The sequence below is a fragment of the Pempheris klunzingeri genome, chromosome 7 (assembly GCF_042242105.1).
Source record: "Pempheris klunzingeri isolate RE-2024b chromosome 7, fPemKlu1.hap1, whole genome shotgun sequence".
In the NCBI taxonomy this organism is placed as follows: Eukaryota; Metazoa; Chordata; class Actinopteri; order Acropomatiformes; family Pempheridae; genus Pempheris; species Pempheris klunzingeri.
The window spans coordinates 27445159-27463393 of NC_092018.1; the positions used below are offsets into that span (position 1 = coordinate 27445159).

The following is an 18235-nucleotide window of genomic DNA, read 5'->3' on the forward strand; positions in this document are numbered from 1 at the left end:
TTCTCTCTTGCCACCGTTGGGTGATTCAACCCATCAGTTGGGTTGTGTCATCTCCTAGATGGAGTTTCTAGCTCCCACATCTCCTAAATGGAGTTTTTCAGTTTAGGCTTGTATTCCAATTGGATGCTAGTTTGAGAAAATGGAGTAATTGTATAAGTGTGTGTGTGTGTGTGTGTGGGTGGGTGGGGTAAATGGGTGGGTTTTGTGGGTGTCTTATACCGGCAGTCGGGGGATCCAGCATTGACAGGAGGTGGGCTCGAATGGGGGGCTGGTGATAGACACTATGGGGGTTGTGCGTTGGTGGTGGAGGTGGTGCTGGCTGCATCCAGGTGCCTGCGACTGGGGCTGAATATGAATGAGGGGCCCCGGTTCTCCAGAGATGGCGGCTGGGAAGAGAGCTGCTAAAACCAGAGACCAGTGGAGCCTAGCTGGTTGAGAGGCCCCCACAAGCTGCTGACAGGAGCTGGAGCTAGCCATCACGTTAATTAGCGCTTTTACTCTAGCAGCAGCAAATAGGGGGAGTGGGTTAGAGAGGGATGTGGGGGTGGTATATGACTCATAGACACAGTATGGTTTATTCATGATGGAGGAAGGGGATGTGTGTGTGTGCGTGTGTGTGTGTGTGTGTGTGTGTGTGTGTGTGTGTGTGTGTGTGTGTGTGAGAGAGAAACAGACATTTGATTTGCACACAGTTCTCTGTGCATGTGTGTGTGTGTGTGTGTGTGTGTGTGCATGCATGTGTGTGTGTTGCCTTAGCAGATCACTGATTGGCACCAAGCCAAGATATTATTATGTCTTGAACATAATACCAGGCATTTATTGTTATTGTCATTGAGGGTTTTTTTTCCTGTAATTTTACAAAACACTTCTGAAATGAATTCTTTTCATTTGAAACCACATCTTACCTGTGATTTTATGATACTTAATGAAACTTTAAAAGGACATTTTACACCACACATGCCAGGATAAAGATAACGCAAGGCACTGATTAACACAGGAGCCGTTACATTGTTCATTTGTTTCGTTGTTTCTACTTTTTCTGAAACATTATTGATCACAGGCTTTTGAGGCCTGTCTGGGAATCATCAGACTGATGAAATGGGTTAAGGGTGCCTCCCTCATAGGTGACCTGACCTTGTCTCCTCTGTCTCAGCCCCTGACAGTGATCCTCGCCCCCCTAAGGGATGCATGGGATCAATAGATCGGTCTTTTACCCACACCATTCACCCAGGACTCCCCGTGCCGGTCGGGCAGAGCTGAGGATAAGAGCTGCTGCAATAGAGAGAACATTCCAGAAGGTGCATCTCCTCCTCAGCCTGCTTGCTTGCTTCATACCAGAGCAGGGATACGAGCCCTTGTGTGTTTGTTTGTATGTGTGTGTGCATAAGAAGGTGTAAGGGGGGGTTACATTACAGCTATGCTATTGTCTAATTGTCTCCTCTTATCATTAGTGACAACCATGACCTCTGTTATTGGCATATCTGCATTCTGCCTGCACTGCAGAGCCTCCACCACACTACTCGCAGCGTTTTCTCTCCCAAGAGCGGCAGGGCCCATGCCTCATAAATACAAACACAATCTCTCCTACACCTCCTGACTGCAGGACAGGACTCCACACATATCTGCCCGTGGAGTGCAGCCCATTTGCATACATATTAAAGTGACGCCTCAGAAAAAAGGAAGAGAGAGAAAGAGGGGGAAGAGGGAAGGAGGAGAGGGGGGAGAGAGAGAGCGGGTATATGCAAACAAGGCTTTCATCTAATATGCAAGAACCGGCATTGCTCTGGCATAAATCTGCATCTGAGCTCAGGCAAAGAGAGCGGAGCCCATTTGACAGTAAATGGGCTAGGGATGGCTGTCAGATTCACAGGGGAACACTGTGTTACCCCACAGAGAACCGAGGCGATTGATCAGTATGGCATGTCACATACAGCAAGAACTACACGATAACAATGGTGCATGCTAAGTAAGACCAATGGATGGTATTAGAGAAAGAAAATGAGGGATGGATGATGGAGTATGTCAGGAAAATATGATATGTTTAAAGGAAAAGTTCAATAAAATGGGCAACGTGCTCGTTCGTTGTTTGGTTTCTGTTTGGAATAAACAGGCATTGAGCATTAATTAGTGAAATTATGAGTTACTGTTAGGCACTTATAGTTACCCTCAGACAGAGCCAGACTGTTTCCCCTCCCATTTCCAGTCTCTATGCTAAGCTAAGCTAAGCTAAGCTACCCAGCTCTTAGCTTCAGCTTTGTATTTACTTATTCAGAAATGAGAGTCATATGGACATCTAACGCTCAGCAAGAAAACAAAAAAAACACATTCCTCACTACGATACTTGCTAGAGATGCTAGCTGTGTAGCCTTGTTTCTCATCTTTATGCTAAGCTAAGTTAACCACGTGTTGAGTACTGCAACATATTTAGTATGCAGTATACATTAGTGTTATAGAACCTCCTAACTTTTTATGAAGAAAGAAAAAAAAACACATTTCCCAAAATGTTGAAATATTCCTTTAAAAGGCATTGTATTGTACAGTTTCATTAACCTACGCTGAAATGTATGTATGTATTGTCCCCAAAGAGGCAGATGTTTAACATTTCTACAACATTTTTGCACAAGCAAAAGTAGAGCGCATGATGGCAGTGCTAAAGCAAAAAAAAAAGTGCACTAGTGAAACTTTACTTACTGTCTTCAGAAACTGGAGTGCTGCCATGAGCTCTGGGTTTCCCCTAACTCTGTGAGTATTTCATGTTGGACACCCTTGAACTCCCTTTCCTGTTTTCCTGCCTGAGCATGTTGCATTGAAGCACGCCATTCTGTCTGTACAGGTGATCTTACGCACAGGAAATGGAAACTCTGAATGCGCATGTGTTGTGTATACATGTGTGTGTGTGTGTGTGTGTGTGTGTGCAGTGTATGTGCGTGTGCATGAGAGAGTACTGGAATGGGGTGGGGGGTGGGGGGGGGGGTTTGAAACAGGATATGTTGGGAATAACACAAAGCACAAAAAAGTGTCACATGATCTGAAACACAGGGTTGATTTATTTGGCTTCAGAAAGAATCTGTTGCATGTGGTTTGGAGGAGAGAATGTTTTCCCTCTTTGCTCTCAGTGTGCTCAGACACAACACATGGAAACATTTTCGGAGAGGCCATGGGTCTGTGAAAAAAAGCTCCAGACATTTTATTTCTTCTCCCTCTTTTCATAGCTTTTTTCTCCGCTCTTTTTTTCTTCTTCTTTTTCAAACTGATTGAATTACATACATCTGCTCGCCATATGTAGAAATATATCCCTAATGAATATTTGTGATGCACTCACGCATTAGTAGATATGTTAATAGTTTGTTTTGGTAAGAATGAAACCTTAGAGTGGTGCACCAAGTGGTGGGCTCTTCACTGATTCCATGTAAGTGTGGCAGGGATATATCAATGAACATCCTATTTACAGCCTCCATTTCAGCCTGTAATAAATACACTTCCACTCACATGAGACAGTTGTAGGTCTGCTCTATTGTCTGCCATAAATATGCTGGAAGGGTTGGTTAAATATTGATAACACCAATTTTCTCCCACCCCCCCACCACACCCCATCCCACCCCACACACCATCTCTCCATCACCAGCACACACACAAACACGTACACATACACACATCTCACACTCAAACCAAACCCCTCCTTCTTTCCCTCTCTCTATCTCGCGGTTATTTCACCCTCACAGTAACCTTGCTTATGCATATTGCATATGTAAATAAAGCACCCTGCCTCTGAAGTAATTGTGTGCATCTTCTACCGAGCTGCATATCTCAGCTCTGTGTTTAAGAGGGCGCACTATGGAAAGACTGAATTCTCTTTGTTTAGCAGCGATTCTTTTCAGTTCGCACTCATCCGCCAGCTCAGGAACTATAGCTTTATTGATGAGAAAAGTACTAGAAGAACAATTTTTACTTCTTCAATTTTGTTGAGTTGAGAAGGACTTGGTTATGGGCGTGGCTGAGTTCCTGGTGCAGGATTTCCCGCAGATAGAACTGTACCTGAAATCCTTCGGTACAAGTTGTGTGGAGCATTTATACTATGCAATATTTATGTGGAATACTAATGCAGAAATATTGCATAAAGCGTTGCTGGTAAATGAAGGCAGCTGAAGCACTAGATATCACATATGCTGTATTAACTTAGACAACTGAGCTCTCTTGCTCCCGTAGCCGTGTCAGCGATGCCTACATGTACCAAGATGCATTGCAAGCAAGTTTCCAACATCCAACTAAATCCTCTCCACTCCGCTCTCTCAGCGACAGCATCCAACAAAAACTCCCCATGCTAAAATGAATTGCAGCAGAACAAGCTGAATAATAAAGGATCACAATCATGCGCTAAGGCCACCACAAGCTAGAGCAAGCTGCCATAGTTGTAGTTCTTCCTGGACACCAATTGTGTCAAATGATGGTGCTGGTAAGAAGAACGTACAGCAGATTTCACAGCTTTCTCTGTGAATGTCGCACATGCTCAACCATATGGTAGAGCACATTTTCACTCACTATATCTTCCTGAAAACATGTTTGGTAGAGGCCAATATTTCAAAAAATGTGGGGTCTGTTCATAAAAAAACATTGATTTTTGTAATTAGTGCCCCAAGGAAATAAAATATATAAAGAATAAATGTTTTCATTGCTTTTTTCTTGGTGAGGAGGTTAAAGGGTTAAATGAATACAACATCACTGATCGGACTACCACATAAAAGGTGGCAACATTTCCATTTAAGTGAACAACTTGCTCCGATGAGTACATCTACTTTGCTATGATGTTATTGTCACATTGGTATAATTAACATGTTCTTCTTTTGAGCTCATAAGTTACCTAATTATGATTTATCATAGTGTTTATAAAATATTAGAGTTACAGAGGTATTTTTAATGTATTTAGAAACTCAAGCAGATTAAAAAGAATCTTGTTTGTCTCAAGTGAGAGATGTAATAAATCATCAGCGGCCAAAGCTGTCACACCATTTCAATGCAGTGGCACAGAGTGTCTTCTGTACTCCTTTGGTTCACAGAAGCCTAGAAATGCTTCAGAATTAGAGGTATTCTCTTTGTCGATTGTGTTTTTGGTTCATATGTGATAAAATTATTTTTAAAAATTGACTTCCCTCCTCTCAAAACAAGTCTGATTTAGCTTTTTTTTTATCAAACAAGATGATGCTTGGATACACTAAGACTTACTTAAGACTAACGTATTAATTCATCAATTAAAACACTGCACTATACTCTAATGTATCACCAATAATACTGGCCACAAAAATACCTGTAACCAATAATGCCTACCTTGCTTTTACTTTTTGGTTACTTTTAGACTTTGGTTATTTGTGTGTCCATCTCTGTGGTATGTTTTGAGGCTGTAACTCGTGGTGATGCTGCATTAAACTGCACTATATATGGAAGATTCTACATTGTAGATCCATTGAAGTAAATCACCACAAGTACGTTTGCTGAGATAACAAGAACGAGAAACTAAAAATTCACAATAAAAGTAGATCGTTTTTGGTCATCTAGATTGTATTGTGCTATACTGTACTGTATGATGTTTAATTTATTGTGTTTAGCCTGCCTGTATGTTTCTTTGTAGAATATATAGATCTCCCTCTGGGACAATAAAGGCTATCTATCTAGATGGAGAAATCACTTTCAGCTTCAGCTTCATTTGGTGTCAGTGGTAAACGAGATTGGAATGCAGATGTATGGAGATTTAATAAATAAGAACAAACTACTGGTATATTAAAGACCATCATAACCTCCCTCTGTTTTTACATTTAGCTTGATGATGTTGTGGATATACTGGACTATACTTCACTACATTATAAAGAAAACAATTAACTGGCATTTTGTTTCATTGAAGACATTTTTGAGTTACCATGCCCATATTTCTTTTGGAGATTAAGATTCATGAATTTCCAAAAACAAGCATGATAATGACCATTTAATGTTCAAATACAACAGGTTTATTATGTGTAATTGCATAACTCCTGATTTGAGCAGTTTTTAACATTGTTTAACCATAAACTGGCAAGCTGAGTTCTCTACAATACATTCTTTATGCACCGCGAGTGGTCCGTGTGATCAGTATCATACTAATAAAAGACTTGTTAAATGAATACCCCCCATTCTTTCCATTAATGCTTTATGTCTTTTTACATTTAAGCTGCAAAGCCTTCGCTGTCCTATGAGCTCCAGTAGGTGAGATTATTCAAGTCAACGCAAGCATGTGCAAAACTGATACAAGGTCCATTTGACATTTGGTCTGACCTTTGGTTCTGTCTCTCACAGACTGTAGGTTGTGGTTTCTCTCTAGTGATGCTCAATGAAATGTTCGTTACAGTTTGTTTTTTTTCCCAGCTTGACATTTTTGCACCTACCCCCTTTTTTCCCCACTCAGATCTCATTAGCATAGGCATGTAGCCCCCCATAACGCGACATCAAAACATGGTACATAAAACTGTTTTAAGTGCACTGGCATCCTTTTTTCGCTCTAAAGGCAACCTATTTCTTCTATTCCTTCTATTTAAGTTGTTATTATAGTTAAAAAGTGTGTTTTGTGAACAGTAGAAGATCTTCACCATGTTATGCTCTACCATAGTGTATTATATGCCTGCTATGCTACACTATATCCTTTACCAAACCTATTACCTTTACATGTTGAATTGAAGCAGTGCTAATAATCAGGAATCTTCATTTAGCATTTATGAGAATACTGTGTAACAGCATGGAGAAGGGCAGGTCATCAGAACATCATTACATTAAGTTGCCATCAGCTTTTCCGCTTGAACTGAAATTAAACATATTTAGTCAATAGCACTACACTGTGCTGTACAACAAGTCACTGAACCATACCATGAAATACAATGCTATTGCATACCGCAGCACACTGCACCGTAAAACATGATCTCTACCATTTAAACCATATTCCGGAGAGAGCACACATGGCAGACTCCAATTTACACCATTATCAGAGCATGATAACTGTAATAGTGGCTGTCCTCCTGATTCACATATTTGGCAGGAAATCAAAGTCATATCCAGGTGTTCAGTATGATGTCAGCCATCTGTGTGTGTACACACAAACAGATGTGGGGCACGGATGACAGATAATCTCTCTACAAAGAGCTTTTACCTCACACATTTGAGTGCAGTGACAATGTTTCTATTATGGGAGGCAGTCCTAATGACATCACTGTCAGGGCCAGACAGTACATTCATAATTTACTGTGCGTGTGTATTAAATATGTGCATCAAACCTATGTACTGCATGTATATTTGAATACATTCAATTTGGCTTTTGAGGAAATATCTGTGTGGGTTAATATAGTACACAGCTACAGTATGGAACCATAGTACAGTATAGTACAGTACAGTGCAGTATAGTACAGTATAGTGTATCACTTATCGCTTTCATTCTGTTTAACATATGATGTTGGCTGTTTTATATTTTTATATGTATGGCATAGATACATATATTTATTGCATCTTTTCCTTTCACTATTGTCATTCATCATTACCCCATATTCTGTATTTAATATTAATTTTCTATATATATAGATCTTTATATATCTTTATCTTATTTTTTGATAAATATTTTTCCTTCATAATATTTTTCTGTCATGGAGCTCCCGACAATAAACATCTTGAATCGTGAATCTATAGTATAGTATAGTATAGTATAGTATAGAACAGAACAGAATAGTATAGTATAGTATAGTATAGTATAGTATAGTATAGTATAGTATAGTATAGTATAGTATAGTATAGAACAGAATAGTATAGTATAATATAGTATAGTATAGTATAGTATAGAACAGAATAGTATAGTATAATATAGTATAGCATAGTATAGCATAGTATAGTATAGTATAGTATAGTATAGTATAGTATAGTATAGTATAGTATAGTATAGTATAGAACAGAATAGTATAGTATAGTATAGTATAGTATAGTATAGTATAGTATAGTATAGTATAGTATAGTATAGAACAGAATAGTATAGTGTGGTATAGTATAGAACAGAATAGTATAGTATAGTATAGTATAGTATAGTATAGTATAGTATAGTATAGTATAGTATAGTATAGTATAGTATAGTATAGTATAGAACAGAATAGTATAGTATAGTGTAGTATAGAACAGAATAGTATAGTATAGAACAGAATAGTATAGTATAGTATAGTGTAGTGTAGTATAGAACAGAATAGTATAGTATAGTATAGTATAGTATAGTATAGTATAGTATAGTATAGTATAGTATAGTATAGTATAGTATAGTATAGTATAGAACAGAATAGTATAGTATAGTATAGTATAGAACAGAATAGTATAGTGTGGTAAAACACAGAAGGGAATATTATTCCTCTTCTCTTCAGGTCTCCTCTGTCGTCTCTGCTCTGTGTTATTTTGGGGTTATGGTTTATGTGTCGTAGTGAGGCAGCATTCACAAGCTGTGGCCCTGCTTCGTGGAACAGTCATCCAAAGGATCTGAGGAAAGTAGAAATCAAATGTGCGATCCAAACTTACCTTTCTACTTTGTCTTAACGCTGCTTTGGTTCCCATTGTTTGTCCTCTCGTATACTTCTAGTTTTAAGATTATGCTGCTGACACATTTTATTTTGTCCTCCTGACATTCATGGTTCTGGAAAGCTGTTTGAATAGCATTTGCTTTTACAAAAACAGCTCTATTAGTATGTTTGATGTTCTGTTCTATTCTCTTCTATTACTCTCTGCTGTATTTTATTTTACTATATTACTCTCTACCATTGTATATACTATTCTATTCTACTCTGATCTATTCTATTCTACTCTATTATTTTCTGTTTTACTCATTTGGTTTGTCCTGTATTATATTTTTACTTCTTTTCCATTATGTTACACTCTGGAATGTTCATCTCTGATCTATATTCTGCTCTATCCAGTTCTATTCTATTGCTCTCCACTACACTCCATTCAATTCAGTTCTATTCTATTATATTGTACTATGTTCTATTCTATTCTATTCTATCTATCTATTCTATTCTATTCTATCAGATTACTGTCTTAAGTGTTCTCTTCTTTTTTGTTACCCTCTACTATACTTTTTCCAGTTCTACTCCTTTATTCTATTCTATCAGATTATTGTCTTATGTGTTCCATTCTATACTATTCTATTACTATCTTCTGCTCTATTCTATTCTATTGTAATTACTAACTATTCTATTCTATTCTATTCCGTTACTCTCTGCTATTCTGTTATTGAATTATATTCTATAACTCTGTAGTATGTGCTGCTCTATTCTACTCTTCACTGTATTATTTTCTGTTATATTCTATCTACTCTATTCAGTTACCCTCTACTATACTTAATCCAGTTCTACCCCATTCCTCTCTGCTATACTATTCTATTCTATTCTATTCTATTCCATTGGTTACTTTCCACTATGTCCCATTCTGTTCTATTCAGTTAGTCTTTATAATATTCTGTTCTATTCAATTGTATGTCAATACTCTTCACTATATGATACTATTGTGCTCTATTCTGTTCGATTACATTGTGAATGCTCTATTCCAGTCAATTCTGTTCTTTCTTTCTTTTTATATTCTATTCTATTCTATTGCAATTACTAACCTTCATATTCTATTCTATTCTATTCTGTTGTAATTACTAACTATTCTATATGTTATTGAATTATATTCTATAACTCTGTAGTATGTGCTGCTCTATTCTACTCTTCACTGTATTATTTTCTGTTATATTTTATCTACTCCCCTCTTTCTATTCTGTTTTATTCCCCTCTACTCTGTTCTGTTACCCTCTACTATACTTAATCCATTTCTACCCCATTACTCTCTGCTATACTATTCTATTACTATCTTCCGTCCTATTCTATTCTATTCTATTGGTTACTTTCTAGTATGTCCCATTCTGTTCTATTCAGTTAGTCTTTACAAAATTCTGCTCTATTCAATTGTATGCCAGTACTCTTCACTATATTCTACTATTATACTCTATTCTGTTCAATTACATTATGAATGCTGTTCTAGTCAATCCTGTTCTTTCTTTCTTTTTTATATTCTACTCTGTTGTCATTACTAACCTTTCTATTCTATTCTATTCTATTCTATTCTTTTCTATAGTATAACTCTGTAGTATGTGCTGCTCTGTTCTACTCTTCACTATATTCCTTTCCGCTCTATTCTATCTACTCCCCTCTTTCTGTTCTGTTTTATTCTCCTCTACTCTGTTCTGTTACCCTCTACTATACTTAATCCAGTTCTACCCCATTCCTCTCTGCTATTCTATTCTATTCTTTTCTATAGTATAACTCTGTAGTATGTGCTGCTCTATTCTACTCTTCACTATATTCCTTTCTGCTCTATTCTATCCACTCCCGCCTTTCTATTCTGTTTTATTCTCCTCCACTCTGTTCTGTTACTCTCTACTGTTCTTTACTCAAATCTATAACTCTCCCTTGTGTTCTATTCAGCCCAAATGACCACTCTTTTCTACTGTGGTGTAGTTAGATACTATCACTCTCTGCCACACTCGATTCTTTTTGATTACTCCCTTGCATGTTCTGTTCTGTTACTTCATTTTATTCTATTACTCTGTACTCTATTGCTCCATCTGTTGTTGCTCCTCAGTAGATTCTGGTGTATTCTACTCCTCTCTCTGTCTGTTCTGCTCTCCTCTACTTTTCTACACGGGCTGTAATGTTGATGATTTTTTGTCCGCACTGAGATTCAAAAAGCTCAGAACACATTTAGTGAAATGCAGCACGCCAGCTCCTACGTGCATTCTGAATGAGGCTTGTAGTGAGATTTGCGTATAACAGAAGCACCGCCTCCCTCCCATTGGACAATGTGTACGTGAGGGCGTGGCAAGGAAAGATGAGAGTTGCAAATCCATGCCCTTACTGGGAAGACATGGAGCGCTATGGACACAGTCTACACGAATCAAGTAGGAATCTCAACTAAAGACATAAATATTTCTTCGGTTAGGAAACAACCGGTTTGAGAGATCGAGAGGAAAGAACGGGTGGCCCGGGTGAGGATGGAGTGTGCATTTGACGCACAGAATCTGATCTCCATTTCTTTGAGGAAAATCCAAAGCTCCAGGACGCAGAGAGGAGGCATCAAGCTCCACAAGAACTTACTGGTAACGTACGTACTGAGAAACGCCAGGCAGTTTTATGTGAGCAAAAACTTGTCGCAAACGCAGAGGACGCACCACTACGAGGATGAAGCTGCAGTCCGCGAAAGGCAAGAATATCTAGAGCTGACCGGGAGCTTGACGGAGTTGGCCGATGACTTCTACTGCAACTTTACTGGGGTTGAGTCGGACACTTGGCACTGCGGAGCGCACCAGCCCATCGGCCAGCCTGCAGAGGTGGCGCACCAAGACGCATCTGCCTGCGCAATGGTTTCACCAAGTGACTCTGACCTCATGGTTTCGGAAGCCTGTTGGAGTTGTGCAGACAAATCCTCCTGGGAGTTACCTATCCCGAACGCACAAGCCAACCAAAAGACTGTCCTGGACTTGGACACGCATGTGGTGACGACTGTCACGAATGGATACTTCCACTCAGACTGTTGCGCGCAGTCAAAACAGCCGCAGGGCGCGCAGTGCTACGGTAAAAAGCGAAAGATGGACACAAGTTATCACATTGTTGATCCAGAGTTTTATCTGCCAGACTTTGGGCCGGTGCCATGTAAAAGGATGAGGACTGACGATGAGTCACATTCAGACTCGGAGCAGTTGGACAGCACGAACATCTCCAACCTGATCTCAGTGTTGGGTTCAGGTGGACTATCTGAGTTTGTGAGTTGGCAGCAGACGGACCTTGAGCAAATATTCGCCACTCAAACAATTTCTTTAAAACATACACTGTTAACAGGCAGCGGTTGGACCAGAGCAATCGAAGCATTTTGACTTGTATGATTGTCTTTGTATCGTTTTATTTTATTGCTTTCAAATAAACCGTGACACGACTGCAATCCTGCCTCTCTCTCTCTCTCTCTCTCTGTCTCTCTCTCTCTTCTGTTATTGAAAAATGTTGATGAAATGTGGTCACACAGAGCAATCACGTCCATCCCGGATTACTTTTTGCACATGGACAGTTCTCGTGCCAGTCAGTAGAATTTGTTCACACACTATGAAATGATTGTACCTTTCGTTTCAACCTTATTATCTGGTGATTCGTTTGGGGGGTTTTGCAGGAGTCTGCCTGTGGTTTGTGTTTCCTGAAGAAATGAGTTAACGCTGTTTCTCTGGGAAGATGTTGGACGAGCTCCATCATGTGGCAAGTAAAGACCTGTACAGGCTCCTGCACCAGATCAGCGCAGAACATCAGTCTGTAAATGTGTTATTTATGCCAGGGCCTGCTTTTATTAATCAATAAAACTAGCATAATGAAAAACACTGATGTATTGGTTTTAAATTACAACTTTGACTGATCGATTCTATCACTGTACACGTGTTGAGACTGCTCAAGAGTGGGTCTATTACATATTTACATCTAAGGGGTTTGCAGTGACCTTGTATTTATCACCACTGCTGCTATCATTTTAGCAGTCTTGTGGGATATCATATTTATAGCCTAAATTTATGACTTTGCCATGACTGAAGTTAAAAGGAAATAATTCATTATTGGTCACAGGAGCCATCTCTTCTAATAAAATAAATAAGGTGATAAAAAAAAATGAGATGTCTTCTGTGTTAATTTGGAAAAAAAAAAAAAAAAAAACACATGCGAGCACGCATGTACCAAACTCCACTTGGAAAACCGGGACTTTTAGTGGAGGGCTCGCAGTTGTCTTTCCTCAGTGGGTCCGAGGGGGGCGGATGGCTGAGAATAGACAGTGTGTCTGTCCTTGAGACATGACTGCCCGAGGGTCTCCCATCTCTATTCCCGGGACAGCCGAACACTTTACAGCGTCTGTCGGACAACATGTTGGGTGTTTTTGTCAGAGCCGCGGTGAGTTTGACTGTTTTTCACTCGACGTGGTTTTGAAAGTGCGTGATAACCGTGAGGCTGGGCCTAAGATCCGTCTGTTTGTACGGCAGCAGGCTGAGTGATTGAAGGGGGTGGGGCGCTGCACGGGACAGCAACAATGTCACACTATTAAGTTAAAATATAAGTCGTGTTTCACCACTGTAGGCTGTCAAAAACGTCCGGGCCGCTATATGTTATGGCAGAATATTAATTCAGAGTGTTTTAGCCGCCCTCCATTGTGACATTTTGCACAGCGTTAGCTTAGCACAAGATTAGCTTGTAGCGCATGCAGCTGGCAAGGACATCGGGAGAAAGCAAAACACGAGTTGTATTCGCTGCAGAGTGCCCTTTTAGTGTCATTATAATTTATTTATAGTCGTTGTGGTGGCATTTATTGCTAAAAACACAACGACGTAGACGACGCTGCAAAACACGCTGGTCATATCGGTTTTATTTTGAAATCGTCTACCGGAAGTGGAGTGTAGTAATCAGAGAGGCAATGAAAGTTATGATTAATGTGAATGATTTATATCACTAGATCCGGATTCATTCCACATTTCCACTGTCACCTCATTTATAAACAGTAATATCAATGCGTCCAGATTTATTTGACAAATCTTATCAGTATTGTCATCATCACGTGATTAATGGTGATCACCAGTGAATATGATAGCACAGATATATCTGTTGCTTTCCTGTGTGTTTGTTTAAGCTGTCATTCCAAAGTGTCATCCGTGTCAGCCTGCTATTTATAAGATGGCACACACCAGTGGGTCCAATCAGAGGAGTGAGTGTGACTGTCCTGCTCAGTAGTCACCTTACTGTAAAGTTCATGACTTTAAAAATAATCAGTCATGTTGTTCACAACACTTAATCCTGTTCTTGCTGGAACCCATTTGCCCTGAGTCATTTACTGCTGGAGGCTTCGATAGCATACACTTAGTATCTAACAACATGTTGACAGCTGAGTTTGTGAGACAGCGTCAGCCAGCTATTAAATTCAGTTAATCTCCTGGTTCAGATACTGAGATTATCAGTGAAATTAAGTGGTGTGCTTTTATATCAAAGCAGTGAGCCTGCAGTATTGTCACATAGTCAGTGAAACGTCTGACCAAAGAGCAGTCGTGATGCTTTCTTTTGTAATGTTTTGCCTCTGTAATTTCTGCTGGCAGAGGAGAGTTTGTGCTTACCAAGACAGTTTTTTTCCAGCTGCGGCCTGGCATGGTGAAGCCATGTCGCCTGGCCAGACCAGTAACACAGATCCCAGAGAGGTCCTTGGCGCACCAGGAGGGTTTGCCTAAGCTGCCTGTGCCGGCCTTGAAGCAGACCTGTGAGCGTTACCTGGCTGCTCTGGAGCCCATCGTCAGCGAGGAGGAGCTGGAGTACACCCGGCAGCTGGTACAGGAGTTCCTCAAGGGTGGTGTCGGGGAACGGTTGCAGAAAGGCCTAGAGCGACGAGCACGCAAGACTGACAACTGGGTAGATATATGGGCGTTTTTGGCAGGATATTTTGGAGTGTAATCTAAAGCAGCAACGGAGAAACCTTATTATATCATGCTGTCTGTTTACCACTGTGTGTGTGTGTGTGTGTGTAGCTGTCGGAATGGTGGATGCAGTCAGCCTATCTTGACTGCCGAATGCCAGTGGCAGTCTACACCAGCCCCGGGGTTGTCCTGCCTCGCATGCACTTTCAAGATCGACAAGGACAGATGAGGTGAGAAACCAGGACGTACTGTAAAAGCAGCCACAGTAATTAAGCTGTTTATCTCACTAAACACATCTCTACAAGCAAAGAAAGAAGAGCCACCTTTAATCTGTGCTGTAAATTTCCTGGATTCCCACAATAGCGGTCATAAACCTTAATTGTCTAATGATAGTGACACTTGGGAAGTTGTTTCTGAAAGTGATTTACATTGTGTGGAAGTGCAGTATAAACAAGCTCACATGAAGCTGGAGTTTCAGGCCGACCTTTGTGCAGGCTTCCCTCCACATGCTGGCTATTTAAAGCCCTGTGGCTGCACACAGCATTGCTCAGCTGTTTTTGACTACTGTGACCCGTGGGATATGCAGCGAACATGGTGGCCCCATAAAGAAATACACCAGAGAAGTTGGCTCAGTTGGCTCACAAGTTGTCTATTTGAATTGACATTTGTTTGTGAATGTCTCCATTCAGAGCTGATTAGTCATAATTGAATTTAGTGGTTTCTGTGCAGCCCTCATGTTCTCAGTGTCTTCTTAGAGGATTCACTCAAAACAAACCATGGAACCATCATAAGTCAGTAACACTATGGTGTCCTCTGTGCAGGTTTGCAGCCAAACTGATTGCAGGAGTTTTGGAGTTTAAAAAAATGATCGACACGTGAGTTTGCCCAATACGAACATCGTAACAGAAAGCACATTGTCATCATGGCTTGCAGATGGTTAACAAACCTACAGTTGGATAATGTGAGGTGCTGTGTCGTAGTGATACCCTGCCTGTAGAGTACCTGAGTGGGAAGCCGCTGTGTATGGACCAGTATTACCAGATCCTGTCCTCCTGTCGCATCCCTGGTCCAAAGAGAGATACCGTTGTAAATCACACCATTGGGAAAACACCCCCCACTCATATCACTGTGGTCCACAACTTCCAGGTACTCTAGATGGCGCTGCTGCTCTTCTTCTTCTTCTTCTTCTTCTTCTTCTTCTTCTTCTTCTTCTTCTTCTTGTACTCCGTGTCATTGCTGCAATGGCTAAAGAAATCTGTGGCTAAGTTAACCTGAACTGGTTTTCCCCACCAGTTCTTTGTCTTGGATGTGTACAACAGCGACGGCACCCCGCTGACAGTAGACCAGCTGTATATGCAGTTGGAGAAGATCTGGAACTCCTCGTTGCAGACTAACAAGGAACCTATTGGCATCCTTACATCGCAGCACCGCAACACGTGGGGAAAAGCCTATAATAACCTGATTAAGGGTGAGCAGAGACAATTTTTAGAATAAATCTAGCTGAAGAGAATCTGAGAGAGAGTATGCATGTAAAAATGTGATCTTGAATGCTGTTTCATTCCTCCTCAGATAAGATAAACAAGGAGTCAGTGCGTGCCATCCAGAAGAGTATCTTCACAGTTTGTTTGGACGCCCCGATGCCACGGGTGTCAGACGAGCTGTATCCGAGCCGTGTGGCTGCCCAGATGTTGCACGGAGGAGGAACTCGCTGGAACAGCGGCAACCGCTGGTTTGACAAGACATTACAGGTGAGCTTGAGACAAATGAATCACATTGAAAATACTAAACAGTGCCGTGGTAGCGGCTGAGAATTTTCCTACATGTGTGAATTGTCCTCAGTTCATTATCGGCGAAGACGGTACGTGTGGACTGGTGTACGAACATGCACCTGCCGAGGGTCCGCCCATCGTGTTTCTCATCGATTACGTCGTTAAGTATATGTAAGTTTCTTTTCATTCTTAAGTGACGGTTTTTCCTGATTTTCAGATGAACTCAAACTGACTTTGCGTTTCATATTTTCCCAACAGACGGAAAATTGAAACGGTTCGCTCTCCCATGGTTCCGCTGGCTATGCCTCTGAAACTGCGTTTTAACATTACACCTGAGGTCAAGAGAGACATTGACAAAGCCAAACAAAATATGAACATGTGTGTAAGACGCAGTTGTGATCATTATATAGTATAGTCTCAGCTTTGATGTCAGACGTTCAGTTTAACTCCCTCTTCTTTGTGTTTCACTAGAATGGTGCATGACTTAGACGTGAAGGTGCTTATGTTTTCTCATTTTGGAAAATCTGTGCCAAAGCAACACAAGCTGAGTCCAGATGCCTTTGTGCAAATGGCTCTTCAACTTGCCTATTTCAGGTAAGAAATCCCATTTTGTATTCCAACATTATTCCAGATGTAGACATTAACTGAATCACATCATATATGCTGTGTGCTGTTTGTAAATTCCAGGATGTATAATATTTGCTGCTCTACCTATGAGAGTGCATCGTTACGAATGTTCAAATACGGGCGAACCGACGCAATCCGCGCAACTACTGTAGAATCCTTTAAATTTGTCCAGGCGATGCAAGACCCAGCTAAACAGGTACTGTTGAAGCACTGGAATTTTACAAGAACTGTGCAACTTGAGGCGTGTAAGCTGTCTGACTGCACGTTCAATGCTGTCAACAGAACACAGAGAGGCAGGCGCTGCTGCACACCGCTGGTCAGACACATAAGGAGAACACGTACAATGTGAGAGCTGGAGTTCATCACCGTTAAAAGAATCATTGTTTTCACTGGCACCATCTGATTGATCTCAGTTCTGCACATTCAATGTTTCTTTTTCAGGCAGTTCACGGACAAGCCATAGACCGACACCTCCTCGGGCTTAAGATGCTGAGTATTGAAGACCTGACCTCCATGCCAGAGATATTCATGGATACGTCATTTGCTGTAGCTAATCATTATAATCTCTCCACCAGCCAGGTATATTTATATCTAAAAAAAGAAACAGTCTATCATTACAGAGCAAATGATTATTTATCGTTGGTTTTGCTTTGCGCACTTGCCCTCATCTGTCCCATCTCTGTGTCCAGGTTGGCTCCAAGACGGACTGCGTGATGTGCTTTGGTCCGATGGTGCCAGATGGCTATGGAGTGTGTTACAATCCCATGGATGAGCACATCAACATCGCCATCACAGCTTTCAACAGCTGTGAGGAGACAAACGCTGCCAAGTTTTCCCAGGCTGTAGAGGATGCTCTGTTGGACATGAGAGCTCTCCTGGAAGACACAGCTACAGCCGAGCAGTGATCCCACACGGGGAGCCTGGCACCGTGTTTGTGTCCCACTGCTCGGTGTACGAGAGCTGGAACTGAAGCGGGCGCCGGAGTCGCTGGAAGAATGCCACACTGACATATAACGCACAATGTACTGAGTATGCTGGAGCTGAGGGGAAACAAAGGGTTGTGGGAAGTAGAATGTGACTGGCAATACACTGCCTTTGTGATGGGAAATGTGATCTACGGTGGAAATTCTACTTAAATATATATAGAAACTTTAAAGGAACATACATTTCTGATTGTAATGCTATAAATATTTTTTTCCCTGTTTATACTAGTTTGTGGTGCAGTCTTCACAATGATACTGTCCTCACTTGACTTAAAGATTTTAAATGCTTTGGTTTGTTTATTATTTGTTTCAGGCCAACTTTATTAGCACATTGGCAAGAAAACAAAAACAGGATCTTGTGT

General features: G+C 40.7%; 2 protein-coding genes across 2 annotated transcripts; both read left to right on the forward strand.

Annotated features, from left to right (window-relative positions):
* Window positions 1-10938: 10938 nt before the first annotated feature.
* On the forward strand, window positions 10939-12452 carry LOC139204072 (immediate early response gene 5-like protein). Its single transcript, XM_070834030.1, has one exon. The coding sequence runs from the start codon at window positions 11069-11071 to the stop codon at window positions 11945-11947; it is 879 nt and encodes a 292-aa protein (XP_070690131.1). The 5' UTR covers window positions 10939-11068; the 3' UTR covers window positions 11948-12452.
* A 400-nt stretch (window positions 12453-12852) lies between these two features.
* Window positions 12853-18162, forward strand: LOC139203632 (carnitine O-acetyltransferase-like). Its single transcript, XM_070833455.1, has 14 exons — window positions 12853-12992; window positions 14220-14489; window positions 14606-14724; window positions 15316-15369; window positions 15475-15640; window positions 15788-15962; window positions 16064-16242; window positions 16334-16434; window positions 16522-16641; window positions 16735-16857; window positions 16951-17086; window positions 17173-17235; window positions 17332-17469; window positions 17580-18162. Exons 1-14 carry the CDS (start codon window positions 12966-12968, stop codon window positions 17793-17795), a joined length of 1887 nt encoding a protein of 628 aa, XP_070689556.1. The 5' UTR covers window positions 12853-12965; the 3' UTR covers window positions 17796-18162.
* The last annotated feature ends 73 nt before the right edge of the window (window positions 18163-18235 follow it).

Excerpts from the sequence above, each read along its gene's own strand:
- LOC139204072 (XM_070834030.1), top strand. The coding sequence starts at position 11,069 with ATGGAGTGTGCATTTGACGCACAGAATCTGATCTCCATTTCTTTGAGG.
- LOC139203632 (XM_070833455.1), top strand. The coding sequence starts at position 12,966 with ATGTTGGGTGTTTTTGTCAGAGCCGCG. Across the intron at positions 16,642-16,734 it reads GCCAAACAAAATATGAACAT|AATGGTGCATGACTTAGACG; the intron begins GTGTGTAAGACG and ends GTGTTTCACTAG. Across the intron at positions 17,236-17,331 it reads ATAAGGAGAACACGTACAAT|GCAGTTCACGGACAAGCCAT; the intron begins GTGAGAGCTGGA and ends TTTCTTTTTCAG.